This window comes from Myotis brandtii, unplaced genomic scaffold (assembly GCF_000412655.1).
Source record: "Myotis brandtii unplaced genomic scaffold, ASM41265v1 scaffold1032, whole genome shotgun sequence".
Classification (NCBI taxonomy): Eukaryota; Metazoa; Chordata; class Mammalia; order Chiroptera; family Vespertilionidae; genus Myotis; species Myotis brandtii.
Window position 1 is genome coordinate 363,330 of NW_005353467.1, and position 24,185 is coordinate 387,514.

At 48.2% G+C, this 24,185-nt stretch overlaps 1 protein-coding gene across 1 annotated transcript in view; it reads right to left on the reverse strand.

Annotated features, from left to right (window-relative positions):
• Positions 1-22,872, reverse strand: part of ALOX5 (arachidonate 5-lipoxygenase) — a 46,788-nt gene extending 23,916 nt beyond the window's left edge. Inside the window, exons 1-5 of the mRNA XM_014537492.1 lie at positions 22,835-22,872; positions 22,247-22,358; positions 21,663-21,861; positions 19,089-19,170; positions 4,075-4,197 (exon numbers count right to left, since the gene is read on the reverse strand). Coding sequence (XP_014392978.1) covers positions 4,075-4,197; positions 19,089-19,170; positions 21,663-21,861; positions 22,247-22,358; positions 22,835-22,872 — 554 coding nt within the window. The remainder of the gene's footprint in view (positions 1-4,074; positions 4,198-19,088; positions 19,171-21,662; positions 21,862-22,246; positions 22,359-22,834) is intronic.
• Positions 22,873-24,185: the final 1,313 nt, after the last annotated feature.

Here is a 24,185-nt window from a genome sequence, read left to right on the forward strand (position 1 = left end):
ACCCATGCTTGTCCTATACCCATGCTTGGCCTACACTCATGTTGTTCTACACCCTTTATTGTCCTACACCCATTTGTCCTACACCCATGCTCGTCCTACACCCATGCTTGTCCTATACCCATGCTTGGCCTACACTCATGTTGTTCTACACCCTTTATTGTCCTACACCCATTTGTCCTACACCCATGCTCGTCCTACACCCATGCTCGCCCTATACCCATGCTTGTCCTATACCCATTGCTTGTCCTACACTCATGCTTGTCCTACACCCATTTGTCCTACACCCATGCTCGTCCTACACCCATGCTCGTCCTACACCCATGCTCGTCCTACACCCATGCTCGTCCTACACCCATGCTCGTCCTACACCCATGCTCGTCCTACACCCATGCTCGTCCTACACCCATGCTCGTCCTACACCCATGCTCGTCCTACACCCATGCTCGTCCTACACCCATGCTCGTCCTACACCCATGCTCGTCCTACACCCATGCTCGTCCTACACCCATGCTCGTCCTACACCCATGCTCGTCCTACACCCATGCTCGTCCTACACCCATGCTCGTCCTACACCCATGCTCGTCCTACACCCATGCTCGTCCTACACCCATGCTCGTCCTACACCCATGCTCGTCCTACACCCATGCTCGTCCTACACCCATGCTCGTCCTACACCCATGCTCGTCCTACACCCATGCTCGTCCTACACCCATGCTCGTCCTACACCCATGCTCGTCCTACACCCATGCTCGTCCTACACCCATGCTCGTCCTACACCCATGCTCGTCCTACACCCATGCTCGTCCTACACCCATGCTCGTCCTACACCCATGCTCGTCCTACACCCATGCTCGTCCTACACCCATGCTCGTCCTACACCCTTTCTTGTCTGACACCCATGCTTGTTGCAGCCTCCACTCCAGTAGGCAGGCTGCTGAGGCCCAGGAAGGCCTTACCACTTCCCTCGCCACCTTCTTCTAGCTTCCCTGTTAGTAAATCCCTGGGTACAGAAGCCCTTGTTAAGCTAGAGGAACAAATCTCCCGTGGCATCCAGAGTCAGGCTGAGTGTGGAAAGGACATGTTTCTGGGAAGGAGAGGCCTGTCCAAGTCCCTACGGTCCCCACTGCCCTGAGGTTGGCCTAGTGCCAGATGGTGCCAGGAAAGAGGTGCTGGACACTGCACCCTGTGGGGAACCGGGGGTGAGTCACAGTCCACAGTCCAGCCATTCCCCCCTGGGAGTGGTCACAGTCTCTCCAGCTGGGCCTCTGAACTGGGAACAGGGTGGGTGTGGCCGTGCTCAGCGGAAGCTTCAGATCCAGGAAGAAGGGGAGTTAGGAGGAAAATATTTGCATGGCCTCTGGAGATAAATATTTCTATGTACTTACAGACAACTTGATACAAGGGACTTAAAGATCTGTTATTGTGAAAAGAGGAAGCTGCGCCAAGAGAGGGCACCCAGCTTGTTCGAGGTCACACAGCCAGGGCACAGCATGGCCAGGTACACCGAGCTGCTGGCCGGGCCTGGGGGAGGCAGGAGCTCTCGTTTCCTCTACTTCCCCTGCTCCTTCCCTCCTAACAGCTTCTTCATTTTCCATTTCGGTTTTGCTGTTTGGCGGGGGCGGAGGGGGGGGCGGGGAGGGAATGCAGGGCAGGGCGTAAAGCTTACTGAGGAAGGCTGGCCTTGACCCAGGCAGAGCAGGTGGCTTGGAGGAAACGGGTCATTGCAGTTACTCAGAAGCGCTGTGGAAACCGGCTGCCCAGAGGCAGAGGCCCAATGTGGAAAGCCTTTTTGGTGACCTCAGCCACAGTTCCAATTCTGCACAGTCAGGACTGCGCTTAGCCATGGGCAGAATGACACTGCTGTGGCATAAGCCTCAGGGCACAGAGCAGGCCCTGGGTCTGTGGATTCTACCAGGAACCTTCAGGGCAGAGTAGGCTGCCAGGCACGGGTTTGGTGCCCTTTCCCCATTAGACCATTAGGGGATTTAACCACATGGTCTTGGGGCCCCCCACCCGTGTGCTGGGGTCTGGACTAAAGAACCCCGGATGGAACCCCAAGCTGGGCTCCCCATCCCAGAGCACCAGAACTGAGAACGGTGCCCACATAACATCTAGCTGTGGAAAGCAGCAGGGTTGCTGTCTGCTAGAGAGAGATAGCTGGAAATTCAGAGACCCTCTTAAAGGGCCAACACAAAATTTCGTGAGCAGCCACTCACCTGCCTTTCCAGGAAGGTGACTGGGGTCTGGGTGAGGGAGAAGGTGTCCCTCCAAGGAGCTACCCATCCAATCTCATCGAATGGGAAACACATAGTGGGTGAGGGTCCGAACACCCTCATCCTGGCACAAGGCTGGTCCATGCTCCCAAACTCAGTCACATTTCTGCACTGCCCTGTTCTGCTGGGAAGGAAGCTCTCTTTCTCCATTTCCCTTAAAGAGGACACTCCCTTATCAGCCTGCTAGCCACCTGCAATCACGCTTCAGACCACAAACAGTGAGCAGTGAGTAAACACGTAAGATGCTCCTCCTTCGATGCCATCGAGAAATTTCACAACTCACCTGTTTTTGTGAGCAAGCCCAGCCATGTCCTGACTTTGCATATGGTACTCTCTGCCCCAGCATCCTTGCCCCACTTCTCTGTGTCTGCTTGGCCAGGAGCAAGGCCAGGCCAGATGCCCTGCTGTGAAGCCTTCCTGGGCCCCATAGTGAGATAACACCAGAGAGGGTGAGGACAAAGGACCTAAACAGACACTTTTCCAAAGGGGACATACAGATGCCAAGAGACACATGAGAAAATGCTCAAAGTCACTGATCATCAGACAGACGCAAATTAAAACGACAACGAGGTATCACCTCACACCTGTCAGAACGGCTGCCATCAACAAATCAACCAATGACAAGTGCTGGTGAGGATGTGGAGAAAAGGGAACCCTCGTTCACTGCTGGTGGGAATGCAGACCGGTGCAGTCATTATGGAAAACAGTATGGAATTTCCTCAAGAAATTAAATATGGAACTGCCATTTGACCCAGTGATCCCACTTCTAGGAATATATCCTAATAAACCTGAAACACCAATCAGAAAGGACATAGGCACTTCTAAGCAGCACAATTTACAATAGCTAAGATCTGGAAACAGCCCAAGTGCCCATCAGTAGATGAGTGGATAAAAAGCTGTGGTACATTTACACCATGGAATACTAGGCAGCAGTAAAAAAGAAGGATCTCTTATCCTTTGAGACAGCATGGAGGGGTTTGGAGAGTATCATGCTGAGTGAAATAAGCCAGTCAGAGAAAGACAAGCATCACATGATCTAACTCACATGTGGAATCTAATGAACAAAATAAACTGACAAACAAAATAGATCCAGAGACATAGAAGCATGGAACAAAGTGTTAATCTAATAAACAAAATAAACCGTTGAACAAAATAGGTCCAGAGACATAGAAGCATGGAACAGACTGTCGAATCTCAGAGGGAAGCCGGGGTGGGTGGGTGGGAAGAGATCAACCAAAGAACTTGTCTGCATATATGCATAACTTCACAACAATGTGGTGAAGGCCTGGGGTGGGGAGTAGGGGCGGATTATAAGGGGTCAATGGGGGAAAAAAGAGGACATATGTAATACTTTCAACAATAAAGATTAACAAAATAAATAAAAAAAGAAATGTAGAAACTATATTATTTTCTTCAATAAAACAAAATATTTAATAAAGTGTAAACAAAAAATTTAAAAGTAACTCCAGGGAGTGGGGCCTGGTGGCCGCTCTGACGGCAGAGCCCTGCCCCCTAGGGGAGAGCCTGGAGCTGGCTGTGGAGAGGATGAGACATGGGTGGGGCCGGGCATTCCAATCAAAGAACCCGCTTTGGGCTGAAACAGCTCCGTTTGGTGTCGGGAGTCTTCCGGTTGTAACTTTTCATACAGGGTACCCTGCGACTGTGCGTCGTGAACCCACTCTATGACCAGAACCCCATCAAAAGCATTGGGAAGAGATGCCGGGCTGAGCTGCTCCCTAACCCCCTTGCAGCCCTGGCCACGGAGGAGCTGCCCGATGTCCTGGAGCCCGCCTAGACTTACGCTTTCGAGTAGTTCAGAACGAAGTCCACGCCTTTCTCACTATCAAACTGGATGTCGCGAGGCAAATCCCTGTGGCACTTGGCGTCGATACTCAAGGGGAACCCAGGGTTCCACTCCATCCACCTGACAGGCGAAAGGAGAAGAGCGTGGAGTAAGCGCCTCAGCATGAGACTCCCCTGTGCCTGAGCACATGCCCACCCCCAGGCCAACACATGACAGCTGCTGTGCGTCCAGCAAGGTACTGCACCCCCTCCCCAGGTCCCCCGCAGCCACTGTGCTGAGCATCACCCGGGAGGCCTGAGGCCCTGAACCCGAGACTGCGATTACAGCCAGGGGCAGCGAATGGTAGGCCTGCACACTGTGTAAAGGGGTTGAAAGAAAACATCAGAAGAGGAGGCACTGAGCAGCGAGGCCTCCCAGTGCTCTCCCTGGCACAGAGCGGCCTTGGTGGGCACCTGTGGCTGCCCTGCCAGGCCTGACCTGGGCGTCCATGGTCCCACCAGCGGCTCAGCGCACCCTGAACTGCGTGCGGTGGTCACAGTGGTGATGGTCACAGTAGGTTTGGCGGCGGCGGGTGGCTAGGTGAGCCTGCCGCTCCCACGGGCACAGAGAGCTGCCATAGCAGGTGCAGGGATTTTATAATCACAGCAGGTTCCCTAAAACAGGCCATGCACCTTCCCAGCCAACGTTCTCAGATCCCGGTGCCCTTGAAACTTACCCCGCAGCACTGGACGTTTGTGTGGTTTTTTGAAATTTGACTTTTCTTCTTGTTTATAGAGAAAAACAAAACCTAACAAACAAACCCTATCTGTTTCCTCAGGGCAGGGAGCATGATCTTATAGTTATTTAAACGCCCAAGTCTACATCCTGAGATTCCAGCTCTTCCATTTACATCCCTAATTCTCCTTCCTTTTACATCTCTCTTATGAGAGGAAAGTAAAACTTGAGATTTTGGTTATTAAAAGTCTGAGTCCCTCTTACCATCACAAAAACCTCTCCTGTTTCTTGGGTGGTGCTGGCCCGGAAGCCTCTCAGAGTCACAGGTACAGAAAGGGCATGCGCTTGCCCCACACCCACCTGTGGTCTCTCTTAGAGCAAACATGTCGCAGAGCATGTTCTGTTTTCTGAGTAAGTCCTGGCAGAAAAAGGCTACCTAGATATATACTGATTATTTTTCAAAGTGTTGGAGAAAAGAATGTGTGTGTGTGTGTGTGTGTGTGTGTGTGTGTGTGAGAGAGAGAGAGAGAGAGAGAGAGAGAGAGAGAGAGAGAGATGGGGGTTGAGAAGGGAGGAGGGGGGATGAAGGGAGAGAGACAAGAGAGAGATGCTCCCACAAGCTCACAAGCTTCTGGAAGAAGGGCAGGAGAGTAGGTGGGTGTGGGGCAAGTACATAGCCGTTCAGAGGAAATTCATTGAACAAGTTCAGCCAGACAAAATGAAATTAGAATGAACCGAGAAGTTCCTAAATATAGTGAGAGTATTCATCTGAAAACAAGAACAAGTCTAATCTTAAACAAGCAAGCAAATAAATAAACAAAAATATCAAAGATATTTTATCAAAAATCAAGACCCAGAGAGAATGTTCATCATTACTATTATTACTTGTTTTGGGGAATTTCAGCCACACAATGAGAACAATGTATCAGTGGTGTAAATCATCCTATATATAAAATGCTAATATGCTGCTAATATGCAAATCGAATGAATGGGTGGCTATGATGTGCAGCTAATATGCAAATTGAATGAATGGCAGAATGACTGGTGGCTATGATGTGCACTGACCACCAGGGGGCAGACGCTCAATGCAGGAGCTACTCCTTGGTGGTCAGTGTGCTCCCACAGAAGCCAGGCTCACCGCTGGGAGCTTCTCCTGCCTCCACAGCAGCGCTAAAGATGTCCAACTGCTGGCTTAGGCCCACTCCCCATGGGTGTCAGTCAGACATCCCCTGAGGGCTCCCGGACTGCGAGAGGGCACAGGCCAGGCTGAGAGACCATGCCCCCAGTGCACGATTTTGTGCACTAGGCCTCTAGTGGAAAATAAAAGACAAAATTATCATCACTTGAGTAATATGATCAAACAACTAGGTAACTAAAGAGACTCATTAAAATGATGACTGCCAATAGAAGAGTTTAGTAAGGTGTCAATACAGGTAAACATTTAAAAACCAGTAATTTATCTTTATGCAGCAATACTTATTTACAAACAGAAAAACACCGCACTCAGAACTGTGCAAGCTATAGTTTCCCGGCTACAAAGTAACTTGAAAGGAGAAAGAATCGCATGAAGAAAACTGGAAATTCTGTTGAAGGACATCACAGGAGATCTCGACGGGTGGAAGGACACACTGGGTCCTAGGTGGACAGATGGACTGTCACTAAAATGCCAGCACATGACAATCTACGTGTAACCCAGAACAGTTCCCATCATGGAAATCTTTTAAAAAACGGTGAAATAACAAAGCAATTAGTAACATATATTAGAAAGATATGACAATAAAAAATGATGCTGGGCTGTGGCATAAAAAAATAAAGTAACACACAAAGTCCAGAAGCAGACCCAAGAAAATATGTGACTATAATACCAACGTAGCTAATACTTACTGTGTGCTTTCTATGCGCCAAATACCGTTTCTATGTGTTTTCGTGGTTTAACCTATTTAATTCTCTCACAAACCCTGTGAGGCAGGACTATTATTTCGTCCATTTCACAGACCGTGGGGGTTGAGGCACAGAGAGATCAACAACTTCCATAGGCCACGAGGTCAGGGGCTACAAGTGGGGCTGAGCCCAGGAACTGGCTACGTGGGTGTGGCCCAGGGCAGTAGGGAGGGATGTATTAGGTAATAAATGAGACTGAGACCTTTGGCCCCTACTTCACACCATATGTACAAATACATGGCAGATGAAATAAAGGCCTACAGTTTAAAAAACAACAAAATTATAAAAGTAATAAGACAAAAAAATCTAGTATTTATGTAACTTTGGGGTGGGAGGGCCTTCTTAAGCAAAGCAAGAAACCCAACAGTTATAAAGGAGAAACGATATGCGTAGTTTAGAAAAGAAAGAACTAAAATCCCCGAGAGAAAAGCCATGGCAGACGAATGATAACGCTGTGCACAGGCCAGAGGGAAGCCACGCTCCGTTCCCCAGGCAGTGCCCAGCGGAGGCGAGGCGGAGAGCCCCAGCTCCCTGTGCAGGGGAGGAAGTGGGTCTCAGCTAGTTGCAGATCGTCAAAATGTAAAAGACCAATGTCACCAACTTTTGGCAAAAGTATGGGTAAAAGCATAGTTTCATAGACAATTGGTGGGACTGAAAATTATTATACAATTTTGGAACATGATTTTTGTCAGTATTTCTTTTTTTAAAAGATTTTAAAATTAATTTTTAGAGGGAGAGGGAGGGAGGAGAGAGGGAGAGAGAGAAACATTGATGTGAGAGAGAAACATCAATAGGCTGCCTCCTGCAGGCCCCTCACCAGGGCCAAGGCCACGACCCTGGCATGTGCAACCTTTCAGTGCAAGGGAGACACTCAACCAACTGGGCCACACTGGCCAGGGCTGTCAGTATTTCTTAAAATGAAAATTGCTTTGGGTAGTGGACACACATGCAATCATGTATCATAGACATGTACACTTGAAACCTATATGATCCTGCTGACCAATGTCACCCAATGAATTTAATAAAAATAAATGTTAAAATGAAAGTGCTGATTCTGGCTACTCATGACGGCAGTGACAGCACCAGTGCTGGAAGCCAATTCCAGCATGTCATAATTTCAAGAGTTTCATCAAAAGGTTGATGGAACTTGGGGACTCAACAGGGTTGAGTCACACATATAGTCACCTGTTGGGAATGGCTGAGGGCATTTCCCCAAACCTGAAAAGGGATGATTGCTTGGCTGCCAGACAGCTCAGGGCATCTTAATCTACATGTTATTGCCTCCTTCTGGCCAAACACCTGAACAGCTGTAGGCTAATTCCCTAATTCTGACAACGCTTGTGTATACCCTTTGAAGTGTATATCTCTGCCTCGCCTCAGGACAAATTGTGTTAATAAAAAGCATGGGGTCCTGAGCCTAAGGAGATCTTAGTTTCCTTTAAACTAGGCTCCTCTGACGCCCAAATGCCTTTCAAAATTATATTTCGTCTCTGGACTCCTATCTAATCTACGCACAGCCTTCTCCAGATTGCTGAACCCTTCTAGATGCTGGAACAAGAACCCCGGCACACCAGCAAATCAGGACGTTGGCACAAGTCTGCTTCTGGCAGCACCATTTGTGACATCAAAAACAAGAGCAAATGTACACAGGGAAACAGGCTGGGTGTCTAACCATGGGGAGTGGCTGAATACGTTATGATATATTCATATGAGGACAGACATATGTGGCTATTTAAGGAGGAAGAAAGCAATGAGACAATATCTCACACATTAGATTGACAAGAATGAAAATGTCTTAAGGTGCAAAGTGTGTCCAAGATGTAGGGCAAGGGTGACCCTCAGAAACAGCTGCTGTGGCGACAACTGGCAGGAACCCCTTAGAAAACAATTGGCAATATCTAGAGAACTTAAAATGTGGTCTACGACGACCCTGCAAGTCTACTTCTAGGAATGCTCCCTGGAGTCACTCTTCCATGAGAGCACTGGGAGATGATGAGGAAGCTCATTGAAGCATGGCTTGTAACAGCCAGAAAGTAAGAGAGCCCACAAGTCCACAGCAGGAGATGGGGGAGCATGGTGGTGTATTCATAGGATGGCATACAGAAGCTAAAATAATGGGTGACGCCTGGCTGTGTCAACTGGTTGCTCTTTAAAATAGAATGATGAGTGAAAAAAGGTAAGGCACAGCATTATTAGATTAGCTGGTGCCGATTAAAACCCTACACTATACATTGCTGTGAGTGTGTGTGGGTGCCACCCAGGTACATAAAGTCACAGTGAGAGAGCAGGCAGTGAGGAATGACCTGTGCCGGCTCCTCCATCTCCCTGCCTGCCTGGCTGGCTGAACGATGCGGGCCAGCTGGGCTCGCTGGCTTTCTCGCATGGTAGAGACTCTTCCTAGTTGTTACTTTACTTCCAAACCCTAATCTGGCCGCCTAAAACATGTGAAAGAGGAACTCCAAGATTGTGCAGACAGTGCAAAGCTGTGTTTCCTGAACGGAAACAGAGGTGGGGAGGGGAGGGCATGAAAAGGACAAATTAGTGGAAGGAGGAAGAAAAAAATGAGGATTAGATCCATGAAAGGGGCAAACTATCTCGCCAGAAAACCCACCTCCCTAGAGCCTGCCAAAGCCCCATTGCTGTGAAAACCCCAGTGGACCACCGCTCCCTGGCCAAGAGGTGATTCCCAAAGGGTGCTCCACACAGCACTCCTTCTGCAGGATGGTAACTCACAGGTCCCATTCTCCTGGGAACAACTGGATTAAAAAGCATTAACCCTGGTCCATTATCACAGCACTTCTCAGGATGCTCAATGCCTGTGCAATGGTGAACCCACAAGAGGGGTGTGTGGTAAACAGTTTCCAAACATGTTTTACCGTGGGACCAACGCTCTAGGGCACACTGGAGAATACTGGGTTAAGCAAATGCCTGTAAGACTAGGGCAGCGGTTCTCAACCTGTGGGTCTCGACCCCTTTGGGGGTCGAACGACCCTTTCACAGGGGTCGCCTAAGACCATCGGAAAACACATATATAATTACATGTTGTTTTTGTGATTAATCACTATGCTTTAATTATGTTCAATTTGTAACAATGAAATTGGGGGTCACCACAACATGAGGAACTGTATTAACGGGTCGCGGCATTAGGAAGGTTGAGAACCACTGGGCTAGGGTATCAAGTCATTAATATCTTAGTCTGAATTAGTGTGGAGCTGATAAGACTGGCTGCCCATTCGCCTAACAGGATGCAAACTAGCCTGATTCTCTGGAAGCTGTTTAACGTCATCTCAGTCTAGGACTCCTTCCTTCCACAGGCCAAAGCAGGTGGGGTGCTCACCGTGGGGCTTTGCCACGGGTGGTTGAAGGGAGGGGAGCAGGGAAAGCTTTTTGTTCCTCTGCTGTACAAGGTTCCCTAGGCAGGGTACCTGCAGGCCTTACGGACTGGGCAGACTGGTTGTGTCTGGCTTCTCTTTACTCTCCACACTGTAGCTGTGAGTTCTGCCCATGTTGCTCTGCGCAGCAGCGGTTTGCTGATTCCTTGCGGGTAGAATGATCACTATTTTTCTGTCCTGCTGTTGATGGACACTGGGGGGCTCCCATTTGCCGGCTCTCATGAGTAATGCTGCTGTGGACATCTGTGTGCATGTACCCAGAAGCACAGGCATACAGATTGGATCCAGGAACAGAATGTCTGGGTCATAGATTATAACGTAGTTTCAATTTTATTAGATAGTGCAAAGTTATTTTTCAAGAAGGATTTTTTTTCACATAGGCATTGAGGATCCCGAGAAGTGCTGTGATAATGGACCAGGGTTAACTGCTTTTTAACCCAGTTTTTCCCAAGAGAATTGGACCTATGAGTTGCCATCCTGCAGCAATGTCTTCCCACCCAACCACTTCGTTAACATTCGGGTATTGTCAAGTTTCAGTCTTGCCCATCTGGTGTGTGTGTGTGTGTGTGTGTGTGTGTGTGTGTGTGTGTGTTTGTGTTGTGGTAGTCATAGTAGGGGTAGTGATACTAGGGATCTAATTAATAGATCTTCATTGCCATCTTACCTTTGATTCCCTTGGTTCCGAATGAGGCTGAGCACTGTTTTTGTATATCTGCTCCTCATATTTTGTATGGTGAGTTCTCAAATCGTTTGCCTATTTTTCTACTGAATTGACAACCCTCTTCTTATAGATTTGCAGGGGTCATTGGTATATTATAAATCATAATTCTTGCCCATCACTCTGTGACTTGTCTTCTCACCTTTCATGGTGTCTTTCAGTGAACAGAAGTTCCTCCTCATAAGTTAGATGATATTAATCTTTTCCTTTATGGTTAGTGCATTTTGAGCCTTTTTTGAAAAATCTTTTTAACTGGAGGCCAGGAAGAATAACCTCCTGTACTCTAAAAATGTTATAGTTTTGCCTTTTCTTTTTTAAAAAAAATATATTTTATTGATTTTTTTACAGAGAGGAAGGGAGAGGGATAGAGAGTTAGAAACATCGATGAGAGAGAAACATTGATCAGCTGCCTCCTGCACACTCCCCACTGGGGATGTGCCCGCAACCAAGGCACATGCCCTTGACTGGAATTGAACCTGGGACCCTTGAGTCCACAGGCTGACGCTCTATCCACTGAGCCGAACCGGCCAGGGCAGAAACTGAGTTTTCTGAATGATGTGAAGTAGACTCCAATGTCTTCTTCTCCTCTCTCTCCCATTCTGTGGCTGCCCAGTAGCCTGGCACCACTCCTGCCCGTGCCCTCTGTATACATCATGTATCCATGTGTGGCCCCGTTGCTCATTTTTTTTATTATGTTTTATGGAAATGTAAGTTTTTATGGATCTGGGCAACCAGCAGGGACTTCTGGACCACATGACAGCACCACTGCTGGGTCCCTGGGAGCGGGGAGGGCAGGAGCTAAGACAGGGGTGGGCAAACTTTTTGACTCGAGGGCCACAATGGGTTCTTAAACTGGACCGGAGGGCCGGAACAAAAGCATGGATGGAGTGTTTGTGTAAACTAATATAAATTCAAGGTAAACATCATTACATAAAAGGGTACGGGTTTTTTTTTTTTTTTTTTAGTTTTATCCATTTCAAACGGGCCGTATCCAGCCCGCGGGCCGTAGTTTGCCCACGGCTGCCCTAGAATGTAGCACCTAAACCGTTTCTTTACAGGCAATTACCCTAACATTCACTGTATTGTTACATCCAGGGACCACCAGAAATAGACTCTTCCTTCATTCACTCTTATGTCAATGTCATGGCTCTGTGGCCATGAATTCACTCCAAGTGCATGTCACTCTTTCTACCACACCTCTCTCAAACCTGCACTTCCACAGCCCCAGCCCCCATACTCATCACCTGGCCTTTTACTTATTACTCAGCATGTGTGGTCCAGAGGACGGTTGCCAAATTGAATCACAATCAAATACTGCCTAGACTCTGATAGTACACACTCATAGAGGCAGCCTTGAGTCCTGCTATGTAGGCCTCTCTGCATGACTCTTTTTTTTCCCTTCAACCTCAACTATTAAGAACAATCAGATCTCAGATATCCATAGCCCACCTCCTATTATGCTGCACTTGATGTCCCTTCGCTAGTCACAGCCAACATCCCTCCCTTAACCTTCACCCAAGTTCTAGCTCCGATGGCTCTCTGCACCATGCCCAGTGAGTCTCACAGATGACCACTCAAGCCTCTTAACTAATACACAAGGCTAACTGCAACTCCCCATGGCCAGGCCACACCAAGGGTCACAACAAAATCCTGGTGAGAGTTTAGAAAAGTTGTTATGTACCAGCCCTAGCCTCATTGTGTTTGAATTTCCCCTTGGCCTCCAATTAATCTCAGGTCCACTCAACATTTAAAGGCCTTGACCACTGCAAAACCATTATATCTCCCCCACACTCTACATGACAACTTCTGTCCCAATGCTGTGTTGTGAGAAGCCCCTCCCACAAACAGTGGCCCCAGCAAGAAAACCAGTCCTCAGGCTCACACTGTCCCTTCTGAGCTACTACTACGACATTTTCTATAAGCTTTCAGTCCTTTTCCTGAATAATCAGAGTTAAATTACGTCTGGCAATAGGATCTGGGTCTATGACTTTGACCACTTCTAAGACACATGTCTTAAGAGCTTATTAAGAGCTATATTTTCCTCAATACAAATTTCTTTGAGCTAATTCAGGGGTGGGCAAACTTTTTGACTCGAGGGCCACAATGGGTTCTTAAACTGGCCCGGAGGGCCGGAACAAAAGCATGGATGGAGTGTTTGTGTGAACTAATATAAATTCAAAGTAAACATCATTACATAAAAGGGTACGGTCTTTTTTTTTTTTTAGTTTTATTCATTTCAAACGGGCCGGATCCGGCCCGCGGGCCGTAGTTTGCCCATGGCTGAAAGAGATGAGAGACACCTCTACAAATTAGAAAAGTTAAAAGAGAGGCCCTGACCAGTTTGGCTCAGTGGATAGAGCGTTGGCCTGCGGACTGAAGGGTCCCAGGTTCGATTCCGGTCAAGGGCATGTACCTTGGTTACTGGCACATCCCCGGTGGAGAGTGTGCAGGAGGCAGCTGATCGATGTTTCTCTCTCATCGATGTTTCTAACTCTCTATCCCTCTCCCTTCCTTCCTGTAAAAAATTGATAAAATGTATTTTTTTAAAAAAAAGAAAGGCTGCCCAGCTGTGGCCAGAATCGGTGAAATTGGACACCCGTCCTCTGCTTGTGAAAACTGGTCAAAGATTTTGAAAGAAAAATTTGTCCATATATACTCATAACTTACACTACTTGCTTTAGTGACTTCATTTCTGGGCACCTATCCTGAGGAAAATACTTAAAATGCACCGAAGTTCCACACAAAGGTTTTCACATTGTTTAGAAGAAAAACATCAGAAACTTCGAAGTGCCCAGTTAGACTGGTGTTTAAGTAGATTATGGTGCATCCATACAATGGGGTATTATATAAAACCTAGAATAATGTTTGTGATAAGGTTTTTAAAATGTGGGGGAAATGTTCCTGCTATATCTTTAAGAGGCAAAAGGAGGCTGCCGATTATGTACATAGTGCAATCCCAAAGGGTCAGAGTGAAAATGGGTGAAATACAGCTATTTCCCTGCTTCCGTGTTATTCCCCTTCCTTGGCTGTACTGAATTAAAAACTCTTAAAATACTACATGTTCCTGGTGAGAAGCTAAACGATGGAGGAACATGCAGGGAAGTGTAACAACCGTCGTCCCACCAGGCCGCTCCAGCCAGTAACCATGCTGACCCTCAGCACGCTGCCTCCCACTCTCTCCTGGGAGGAGTCTCTTACCCAAAAGTCTCCAGGGGCTGAAGCAGGAAACTAAATGAAAAAAGCCTTGATATAGACACTAACAGGTGTGGGCTGAGGAAACCTGGGGAATAAACACCTTGTTTGCTCAAAACTCCACAATGACCCATCAAACATATGGAGGGGCTGGGTACCGCCCACACGACCAGTTTCGATGGGAGCACTCTAAAGCATGTATTATTATTATGATTTTAAAGCAGATTTATTGGGAAATAATTTACATACCATAAAATTCATGCCTTAAAATTATCCAATTAAGAGGTTTTTAGTATATCTACAGAGTTGCGCATCCATCACCAGAATCTAATTTTGGAATATTTTCATCTCAAACAGAAACCTTGTACCCATTGACAGTCATTCCCCATCCCCCATCTCCAACTTCCAGCCCTAGGGAACCACTAATCTATTAATCTGTGTCCAGAAATTTGGCTATTTGGACATTCATATAAGCAGATTTAGGCAATATGTGGTCTTTTGCAAATGACTTTTTCATTTAGAAGAATGTTGTTGAGGTTCATGCATGGTTAAGTATATAACCACTAGTAGCCCGGTACACGAAATTCATGCACATTGAAAGGGAATTAATTGCCCTAACTGGTTTGGCTCAGTGGATAGAGCGTCGGCCTGCGGACTCAAGGGTCCCGGGTTCGATTCCGGTCAAGGGCATGTACCTTGGTTGCGGGCACATCCCCAGTGGGGGGCATGCAGGAGGCAGCAGATCGATGTTTCTCTCTCATCGATGTTTCTAACTCTCTATCCCTCTCCCTTCCTCTCTGTAAAAAATTGATAAAATGTATTTTTTTAAAAAAAAGAAAGGCTGCCCAGCTGTGGCCAGAATCGGTGAAATTGGACACCCGTCCTCTGCTTGTGAAAACTGGTCAAAGATTTTGAAAGAAAAATTTGTCCATATATACTCATAACTTACACTACTTGCTTTAGTGACTTCATTTCTGGGCACCTATCCTGAGGAAAATACTTAAAATGCACCGAAGTTCCACACAGGTTCTTCCCTCAGGCCACACGGGAAACAGCTGGGGAGGGCGCAGCCCTTGGCAAAGCGACCCAGGATTCAGTGGGTCCAAAGCTCTGAGGGCGGGTTCCTGCCTCAAACCCCACCTTCACCGGAAACAACTCCGGGAAACAACTCGGGGGAGGGTGCAGCCGTTGCCAAGACAACCCCTGCAGGACTGACTTCCTTTCGCTTGGTTGAGATTCTGATGGTCGTGATGAACACCACCCATGGTTTTTATTTAAGTAGATAATACATTATTTTTTAATTCTAAATAATATTCCATTGCATGAATGGACCACATGTTGTTTATCCATTCATCAGCTAATGGAATTTAGGTTGTTTCCACTTTGGGGTAATTATGAATATATTGCTATGAATACTTTGTACAATTTTTATGTGTAGAAATATGTTTTCATTACTCTGTGTAGTTACCTAGGAACAGAATTCCTAGGTCATATGGTAACTCTGTTTAAGATTTGGGGGGACTGCCAAACTAGTTTCCAAAGTGGCTGCATCATTTTATATTCTACCAGCAATGTATGAGTTTCTCCACATCCTTGGCAGCACTTGCCATTATCTGCCTTTTTTGTTCTAGCCATCCTAGTGCACGTGAAGTGGTATTTCATGGTGCTGCCATGACAACCAACAGTGTTGAGCATCCTCCCATGTGCTTATTGACCACTCTTACATTTTCTTTGGAGAATGGTCAATGTATTCATTCCCTTTTATGGCTGAACTATATCCCATTACATAGATATACTACCTATATTCATCAGTTAGTGAACATTTGGGTTGAATTCACCTTTTGGCTACTGTGGACAATGCTGCTATAAACATTCATATACAAGTTTTTCTGTGGACGTATGTTTTCATTTTTCTTGGGTATGTGCTTAGGTGTGGAATTACACCATTTTACATCCCCACCAGTAGTATATGAGACTCTTATTTCTCCACATCCTTGCTAACACATGTTACTGTATCCCATTCTGTGGGTTATCTTTTCATTTTCTTGAGGGTATCCTTTGAAGCATAAAAGTTTTAAAACTTGAGGATGTCAATTTATCTTTTTTCTTTTTAGCTTATGCTTTTGTTACATCTAAAACCCCTTTGCCACACAGTAATTCTATTTTTAATTTTTTGAGGATTCTCCCAGGAATTCCACTGCCGGGTAATTATCCAAAACACTAATTTGAAAAGATGTATGCACCCCTATGTTCATTGCAGTGTTATTTACAATAGCCAAGATATGGAAGCAACCTAAGTGCCTATGAATAGATGACTGGATAAAGAAGATGTGGTACCTATATACAAGGAATATTACTTGGCCATAAAAAAGAATGACATCTTACCATTTGCAACAATATGAATGGATCTAGAGGGTATTGTGCTAAGTGAAATAAGTTAGACATAGAGAGAAAAATGCCCTATTATTTCACTTATATGTGGAATCTAAAGAACAAAGTAAACAAACAAGTAAAACAGAAACAGACTTATAGCTATAGAGAACAAATTGATGGTTGCTAGATGAGAGGGGGTAGGGGGGCTGGGTGAAAAAGAGGAAGGGATTGTACCCACAAATTGGTGGGTACAAAACAGTCACGAGGATGTAAAGTACAGCACAGGGAATATGGTCAATAATGTTGTAATAGCTATGCATGGTGCCTGGTTGGTACTAGACTTATTGGGAGGATTACTTCATAAGTTATATAAATGTCTACCAACTATGCCGTACCCCTGAAACTAATATAAAATAATATTGAATGTCAACTATAATTGAAAATTCTTTGTGAAATCCAAGGTCATGAAGGTTTACCCATGTTTTCTTCAAACTTTTATAGTTTTAGCTCTTACATTTAGGTATTTGATCCATTTTAAGTTAATTTATGTATGTGGTGTGAGGTAAGGTCCAAGTTCATTCTTTTACATGTGGTTATTCACTTGTTCAATTTATTGAAAAGAGCATTTTTCCTCCACTGAGTTGTCTTGCTACCTCTGTTGAAAATTAATTGACATAAATGTAAGGGTTTGTTCCTGAACTCCCAATTCTATTTCATTGACCAACTGCCTTGATTACAGCAGCAGTGTAGCAATTTTGATATTGAGAAATATGAGTCCTTCAACTTTGTTTTCTTTTTTTAGATTGTTTTGACTATTCTGGGTTCCTTGCATTTCAATATGAATTTTAGGATCTGCTTGTCAATATCTGCAAAATGTCAGCTGGGATTGTGATAGGGATTGTGTTATATCACTTTGGGCGTACTGCCGATTAAACAATATTAAGTCCTCTGATCCATGAGCATGAGATTTCTTTCACCTTTTTTAGATCTTCTTTTTGATACACGAATCATTTTATTCATTAACAAAATTTATGTCTTTCACTGTTACTCATTAATCTTTTTTAAAAAAATTTATCTTTATTGTTGAAAGTATTACAGATGATTCCTTTTTTTTCCTCATTGACACCCTTCACCTGTCCCCCTGCCTCAAATCTTCACCACACTAATGTCTGTGTCTTTAATTATCTTCAACAATATTTTGTAGTTTTCTTGACTTTTGTTAAATTTAGTTATAAATATTTTATTCCTTTTGATGCTATTGTAAATTGAATTGTTTTCTTATTTTTATTTTCAGATTGTTGATTGCTAGCATATAGATAAACAATTGAAATTTGTATATAATCTTGTATCCTGCTTTCTTGTGTGAATATTGAGATGATCGTGTTTTTTAGTTGTTTACTCTATTTGGATGTTTAAACCAACCTTGCATATTTGAGATAAATCCTACCTGACCATAGAATGCCATTCATGTGCTACAGGGTTTGGTTTGCTAGAGTTTAGTGAAAATCTTGGCATCTGTATTCATAAGAGATCTTGGTGTATAGTTTTCTTTTTTTGCGATGTCTTTGGTTTTGGTATAATACTTGTCTCATACAGTGAGTTAAGACTTGTTCCCTCTTCTATTTTCTGGAAGAGTTTATGTAAGATTGGTACTAATTTTTTATATGCTTGATAGAATTCACCAGTGAAGCCATGTGGGCCTGAGTTTTTATTTGTGAGAGGTTTTAAATTTAATACTTCCATCTCTTTGCTTATAATTGTTCTATTAAGATTATTTCATATTGTGTCAGTTTGGCAGTTTCTGTCTTTCGGTGAATTTGTCCATTTCATCTCAGTTATCTGATGGGTAGGTATACAGTTGTTCATAGTATTCCCTTGTAGTCATTTTAATTTCTATGAGTTGGTATTGATGCTTCCTCTCTTCTAATTTTAATAATTTGTGGCCTCTCTTTTTTCTTAATCTTTAGCTAGAGATTTGCCAATTTTGTTTTGGATTATGTACCACTTTTATAATCAAACTAGAGGCCTGGTGCACGAAATTCGTGCACATCATGGGGGTGGGGAGGGTCCCTCAGTCAGGCCTACACCCTCTCCAATCCGGGACCCCTCGGACATCTCTCTTGCGATCTGGGACTGCTGGCTCCTAACCGCTCACCTGCATGCCTGCCTGATCGCCCCTAACTGCTCCCCTGCTGGCCTGATCGCCCCTAACCGCCTCTGCCTCGGCCCCTGCCACTGTGGCTTTGTCCGGAAAGATGAAGGGAAGAGGTCCAGTTGACCCAGTCTAATTAGCATATTACCCTTTTATTAGTATAGATTATTATCAGAAGACATAAAAAGTGAGGGGTAATCCTTACAACTGGAGGTGAGGGAACATCAAGATAAATTCAAGCTGTTGCTGCCCATTCCTCCTAAATGCCAGTATGGTCGATCCCAAGATTTTTTTATTATTATTATTGATTAAAGTATTACATATGTTTCCTTTTCCCCATAATTCTCTTTACCACCTCTGCTAGGAGTGGTGGTTGGGGGGAGCTTGGGGACCAGAGGTGGCTGGTGCCTTGGTCATCACTCACCAGCAGTGATGGGCCATAAGCTGTGGGCAGGGATCATCTCATAGCACGGCCCCGAGACAGAGGAAACCGGGGTCCCATGCCATGCGGCCTGATGTCATCACTCACCTGTACTGTTTCTGCCGTGTATCCAGTTCTTGGCGTCTGTGCTGCTTGAGAATGTGAATTTGGTCATCGCGGGACAGCTTTGCTGTGAGGAAAGGACACGTGTGAGAAGAGCCTAAGGAAGAATGACATTACGGCCGGCACCAGGGTTTCCCTCAGACTCCCCGCCCCTGCTTCACATGGATCATCTCACTGAAGCCTCAGAACATGCCCGGTTTATTAAATGGGACTCAGGCAGGTTGAAGAGTTTTGCCCTTGAACTTTACTCAAGGTCACATACCTAATTAGTAGGTTTGCAACCCAAGACTCAAATCCCATGCTTCTAGTCACTCCTTTTCCAAAAGACAACTCCAGTGTCTCCTGCTGCTCGCTCAGCAGCTGGCAGCCTGCACCAGGGCCTGCGGGTCCCTCCCGGTGCACGAGCCAGGCTTGCTTCCCAGGGGGCTTTTCGGGGACAGGCAGTGACTCTCTGTCCCCTCCTCAGGGACCGTGTGTGCCCAAGTCTGGCCACCTGTGGGTTTCCACCTGGAGGCTCTACCTTCCACTCGCCCGCAGGACATTGCTCTGCAGGAGTCCTGGCGCTGGGGAGAGCCGGCTGCCTCTCCTCTTCGTGTCCCTTGTTGGGTTTCTTTAAACCACTCAGAACCGCCCGCTCCCATTCCCTGCAGCTCCCGTGCAGAGCGGCCAGGACAGCTGGCTGCGGCCCCCCTGCGGCCCTATAGCAGCAGCTGCCCGTGGCTCTCGTGTTTCGAAGTCCAATTCGCTGCCTCCTGGACAAACGTGTGACTTAAGAGCCAACATACAGATGCCGACACTATCCAGTCCCCGTGCTGCCTGCTCAGAGGACTGAGACTGGAGCCGAAGTCTGAAGCAGTACGTGGTGTCCTAGAGTGTGGGCTTTAGAAGGGACACACCGGCGCCAGTTGCCTTGGCTTCCTTAAAGGGGAAATGGAGATAAAGTGCCTACTTCAGGTCATGGTGGGATGTAGTGAGAGAGTGCAGCGAAGCCCCCACGCAGTGCTCGGCACCCAGGAACTGCCCAGGAAATGGGAACAATGGCCATCGTCCTTATAATCCCAATGGACCTGAGCCTCCTCCTCCTCCCTCTGAGCCTGGCTGCTAAGTCTCTCATCTCTCAGGAGTGGGCAGGCGCTCAGGGCGGGGGCAGGGGACACAGAGGGGCCGAGGCCGGAGGGCGAGTGCCCTGTTACTGTTATTTCAGGTGACGGCGGTGGGCACAGTCACGGCGTTCCTGAGTGTCAGGGGTTCCAGACTTTCAAAACTTCCATTCCATCACAGGCTGATATTTTTGTAAAACACAATATAAATTAACTAATAAAAACGAAGATAAAAAATAAGTCAAAGGCATGCCCTGATTTTATTACCAGATGCAGCAGCCACAGAATTTTCCTGGCCTGCTGCTCTGAAAGCTGGGCCTGCTCCCAGTCTCCGCGCTCCCGCGTGCGATGGCCCCACAGTGCTACCCACACTCCCGCCACATGGCCACCCCCAGAGCAAAGGTTGCGATCTCTTCCTGAGGTCAGGGGACAAAACTCCTTCTAGCTCCAGTCCTTCCATTCAGACATTGTCTTGGAATTTGGCTTCGTAAGTTAAACCCGTGTCAGAAACAACGGGGTGTGCCTGGTGGTTTAAGAACACTGGGTAGAGGGGCTTTTTTCTTCGTCTTGGTTTTCTTAGCTAAGGAGGGGCCAGTAATCACCCTGTTTTATCTACTCTGTGTGACTTCCGTGAAGAGCAAATAAGCCAGCGATTGGAAGCCATTGTACTAGGAATGCTAAAGGGCGCCAGGGACAGTGGCAGCGGCCCCTCCTCGTTCTGGGGGATGCACGGCGCCTGAAGACTTATTGTTCCAGGTTTAGTGTGAGCAAACCCAAGGGCCACGGCTTGAAGTAAGGTAGGAACCTGCCGAGGCCCGGATGGCGCTCTCGCGGGCCAAGAGGCTGGTGTGCAGAGCTGGCGGCGGGGCTGCCCTCTGCGGGTGCTTCCTGCGCATCGGCCAGCCGCGTGCCTCCTGTGCAGAATGGCCTGCTGAGGCAGCGCCAGGCTGGGCCTGCACAGGTGAGGGCCTGCTTCAGAGGGCAGATTTTAGGTTCTTTTCTCTTTCAATAAAAAGTGGGACTTCACCTTTAACAGCTGGTGACTGCAGACCCAGCCAGCCCACAGCCTCCGGGTGGGGCCCTGCTGTGACGTCACACAGGGCAGCGTGGGCCTGGGTGTCTGCGATCTGCAAAGCAATGCTGCGATCTGCAAAGTGATGCATCTGGAGAACTGCCCAGTTAGGGGTACCCCCAGGGGCACTTGTTACTGGGGAGCCTAGTTACCCCTTGGAGAGCTATAGCTCAGGGACCCCATGGCTGGCCTGCGCCTGGGTCCGTGGGCTCCACCCTCGGAGCCGGGTCTGTTAGGGGAGGAAGTTCACGCCTCCTGCAGGTGCTTTGAGGCACAGAGCAGCCCTGCGAGGGGCCGGTGGTTATTACTCCTGTGGACACAGCTCGCTGTGAAGGGGTCTGCAAGCCCCGATCTTGGGAAGCTCGGGGCGCCTGCCTCGCTGCTCACCTCGCCCATCTCTGAGCACCACCTCGCCGTCCCCAGTGAGCCAGCGGTAGCAGGGGAACTCGATGTAGTCCCCGGAGGGCGTCTTCAGCGTGACGTACTTCAGGTACCAGTCGTCGTGCAGCCAGTACTTGCGCTTCTCGATTTTGATCAGCTGGATCTCGCCCAGCTCCTCATCCACCGTCACATCGTAAGAATCGACCTGCGAAGGAGAAAGGGCAGGTTAGATCTCTGAGTGGTCACGCGCCCAGGTGTCTGCAGGTGCCTGCCCTCTGGCGGCGCCCTGACCTGCGGGGCAGTGGGACCACCTGCGGGTCTGCGGTGCTGGAGGCAGCGGGAGGGAAGGGCAAAGGCAGCGGCTGTGGGAAGCCTGGACGCAGGCCTTCCTCGGGCACTTGTTAAACCAGATTCCACCAACCCTGAGCTTTCCCTCGGCGGCAGAGCCTAGAGCTCTCAGCATGCCAGTCGGGCCAGTGGAGGGCACGCTGTTCATGGTGCATGCGCCCCCAGGCGCCTTACTCCTCTCCTGCCAGGAGCACCCTGAGGGACTTTGCCAGTAAAACGAGAAGTTGGGTGTCGTCAGAGACCTCTGGGCTTTGGGCACAGTGAGCAGCTCGCAAGCTGTGGCGGCTGCAGGTGCCAGACGCTGTGGTTAGAAAGCAGAAGCCTCCTCCCTGTGCCCTGCGGTCTCGGCCTGGGCTCCGAGGACAAGGCGCCAGGTGTGTGTGTGAGATGACACTTCCTTGTGGTCTTGGCCTGGGTCTGGGCAGGGTGGCGGCTCCAGGGGAAGTGGCTTTTCTGTGGCTCCAGGGGCTGGAGGGGCTGAAGTGTCCTGGGGTTGACGCAGGAAGGCTGGGGCTCGGGGGAGAGGACAGCCATTCCCAAGGAGCAGGTGCAGGAGCATCCTGGTGGACACTCCTGGGAGGGAGGAGCCTGGCACCTGGGACTGCGAAGGACAGTGGGGGCTCGCGGCCTCTGGGGCTGGGCGGCTCTCAGAAGCAAGGCCAGCTGTCCGGCTGGGTGGTGATGGACAAGGAGAGGAGGGCAGCTTTCCTGCGGGTGGGAAGAGCAGGGCCACCTTCAACAAGCCTGTGGTGGGGTCACAGGAGGAGGGGCCCTCCAGGTTCCCCTGCCGCCCGCCCCTGTAGGCCTGGCAGAGGGCTTCGGAGTCTCACCCAGGATAAACAGACTGAGCGAACGGCAGGGGCCCCATATGCCGTCTGACAGGGCCGTGGCGGGGTTAGAGGAATACGCCTGCCAGTGTGGCTGCTCGCTGGCTGGCCCCGGCTTCCAACTCAATGCTCAGGAGGCAAGCAAGCATCTGAGGAGTTCAGCCCCCACAAGTCAGCAAGTCTTTTAGGCATGAAGTCTGGCTACTGTGGCGTTGGCACCCACGGGAGCCACTACTGGACAGTCACAAAGGACAGAGACAGGAGACCACGGGGTCCCAAGCATCAAACACAAGTCGAGTCTTAGGAAGGCCCCACATTACTCCCTCCTCTGCGGGGCCAGCGCCAGGTGGCTGCTCTGCTGTCTGTTTGCCCTGACACATTGAATTCTCATGTCCATTCAGCACAGTGGACACTATCAACACTGGCTGCCCCTACCCAGCCCTCAACAAATGCAAAGCGTGTGCATGACTGTGTGGATGGTTCCCACTTTTCAGAAAGAAACAGGCTCCCAGAAGTCAGGCAGCTGCCAGCCTTGGCGTAATTGTGGCCCCATGACTGCAGTCCGCACCTGTGTGGTGGCCAGTCCAGTCCTCCACTGTTCCCTGTGGCCACGTGGTGGGAAAAGTCCGGGACTGGGAGCCAGTGACCTGGCTCTGAGCCTGGCTCACCCCCTCGATGCAGTGTGCAGAGGCAGCGTGGGGTGGGGTGGAGGGCATGGACTAGCTTCCTACGAGATGGCATTTGAGGCAGCTCTTGGGACTTAGTAAGATTTCAGAGGGGAGGGGAGCGGGAGAAGGGGGATGGGCAGGGCCTTTCCGTTACAGGAAAGGAGAGAGCAAGATCCTCAGGCAGGAGGCGGCTGGAGCACGGAGCTCCCTGAGCAGAGGCGGCAGGAGCTGCAGCAGATGCTGGAGGGAGCCATGGAGCCAGGAGGCATGCCCTTCACCAGCCGCAGTTTGTGGAAGGACCACTGTGCTGATTTCACTGGTGGTTCTCAACTCTCTTTTAAACATTTCAGCTAAGTGTCAGCTGGCCAGTTTTCAACTGATTTTTGTATCCGCATTTTAAGGAGGGTTTCATTTTCTCTGCCCAGATCCCTGCTGTTGCTGTGACAGGGATCTCTGCCGGAGCAAGGACAGGGGAGGGCCATGGCACAGCCAGCCTGGGGTGCCCATCTTGGGGGGCTGGTGGGGGCTGGGAGTGGGGAGGAAGAGGCTGTAGAGCAGAGAGAGAGGGCGATTAAGGGGTGGACAAGGGAGAGACTGAGTAGAGAGAAGATGAAAGGGGGCTGGAGGGGGGAGAATGGGTGAGCAGGAGGAAAATGGGAGCCAGAATGGAAGGAGAAATTGGAACA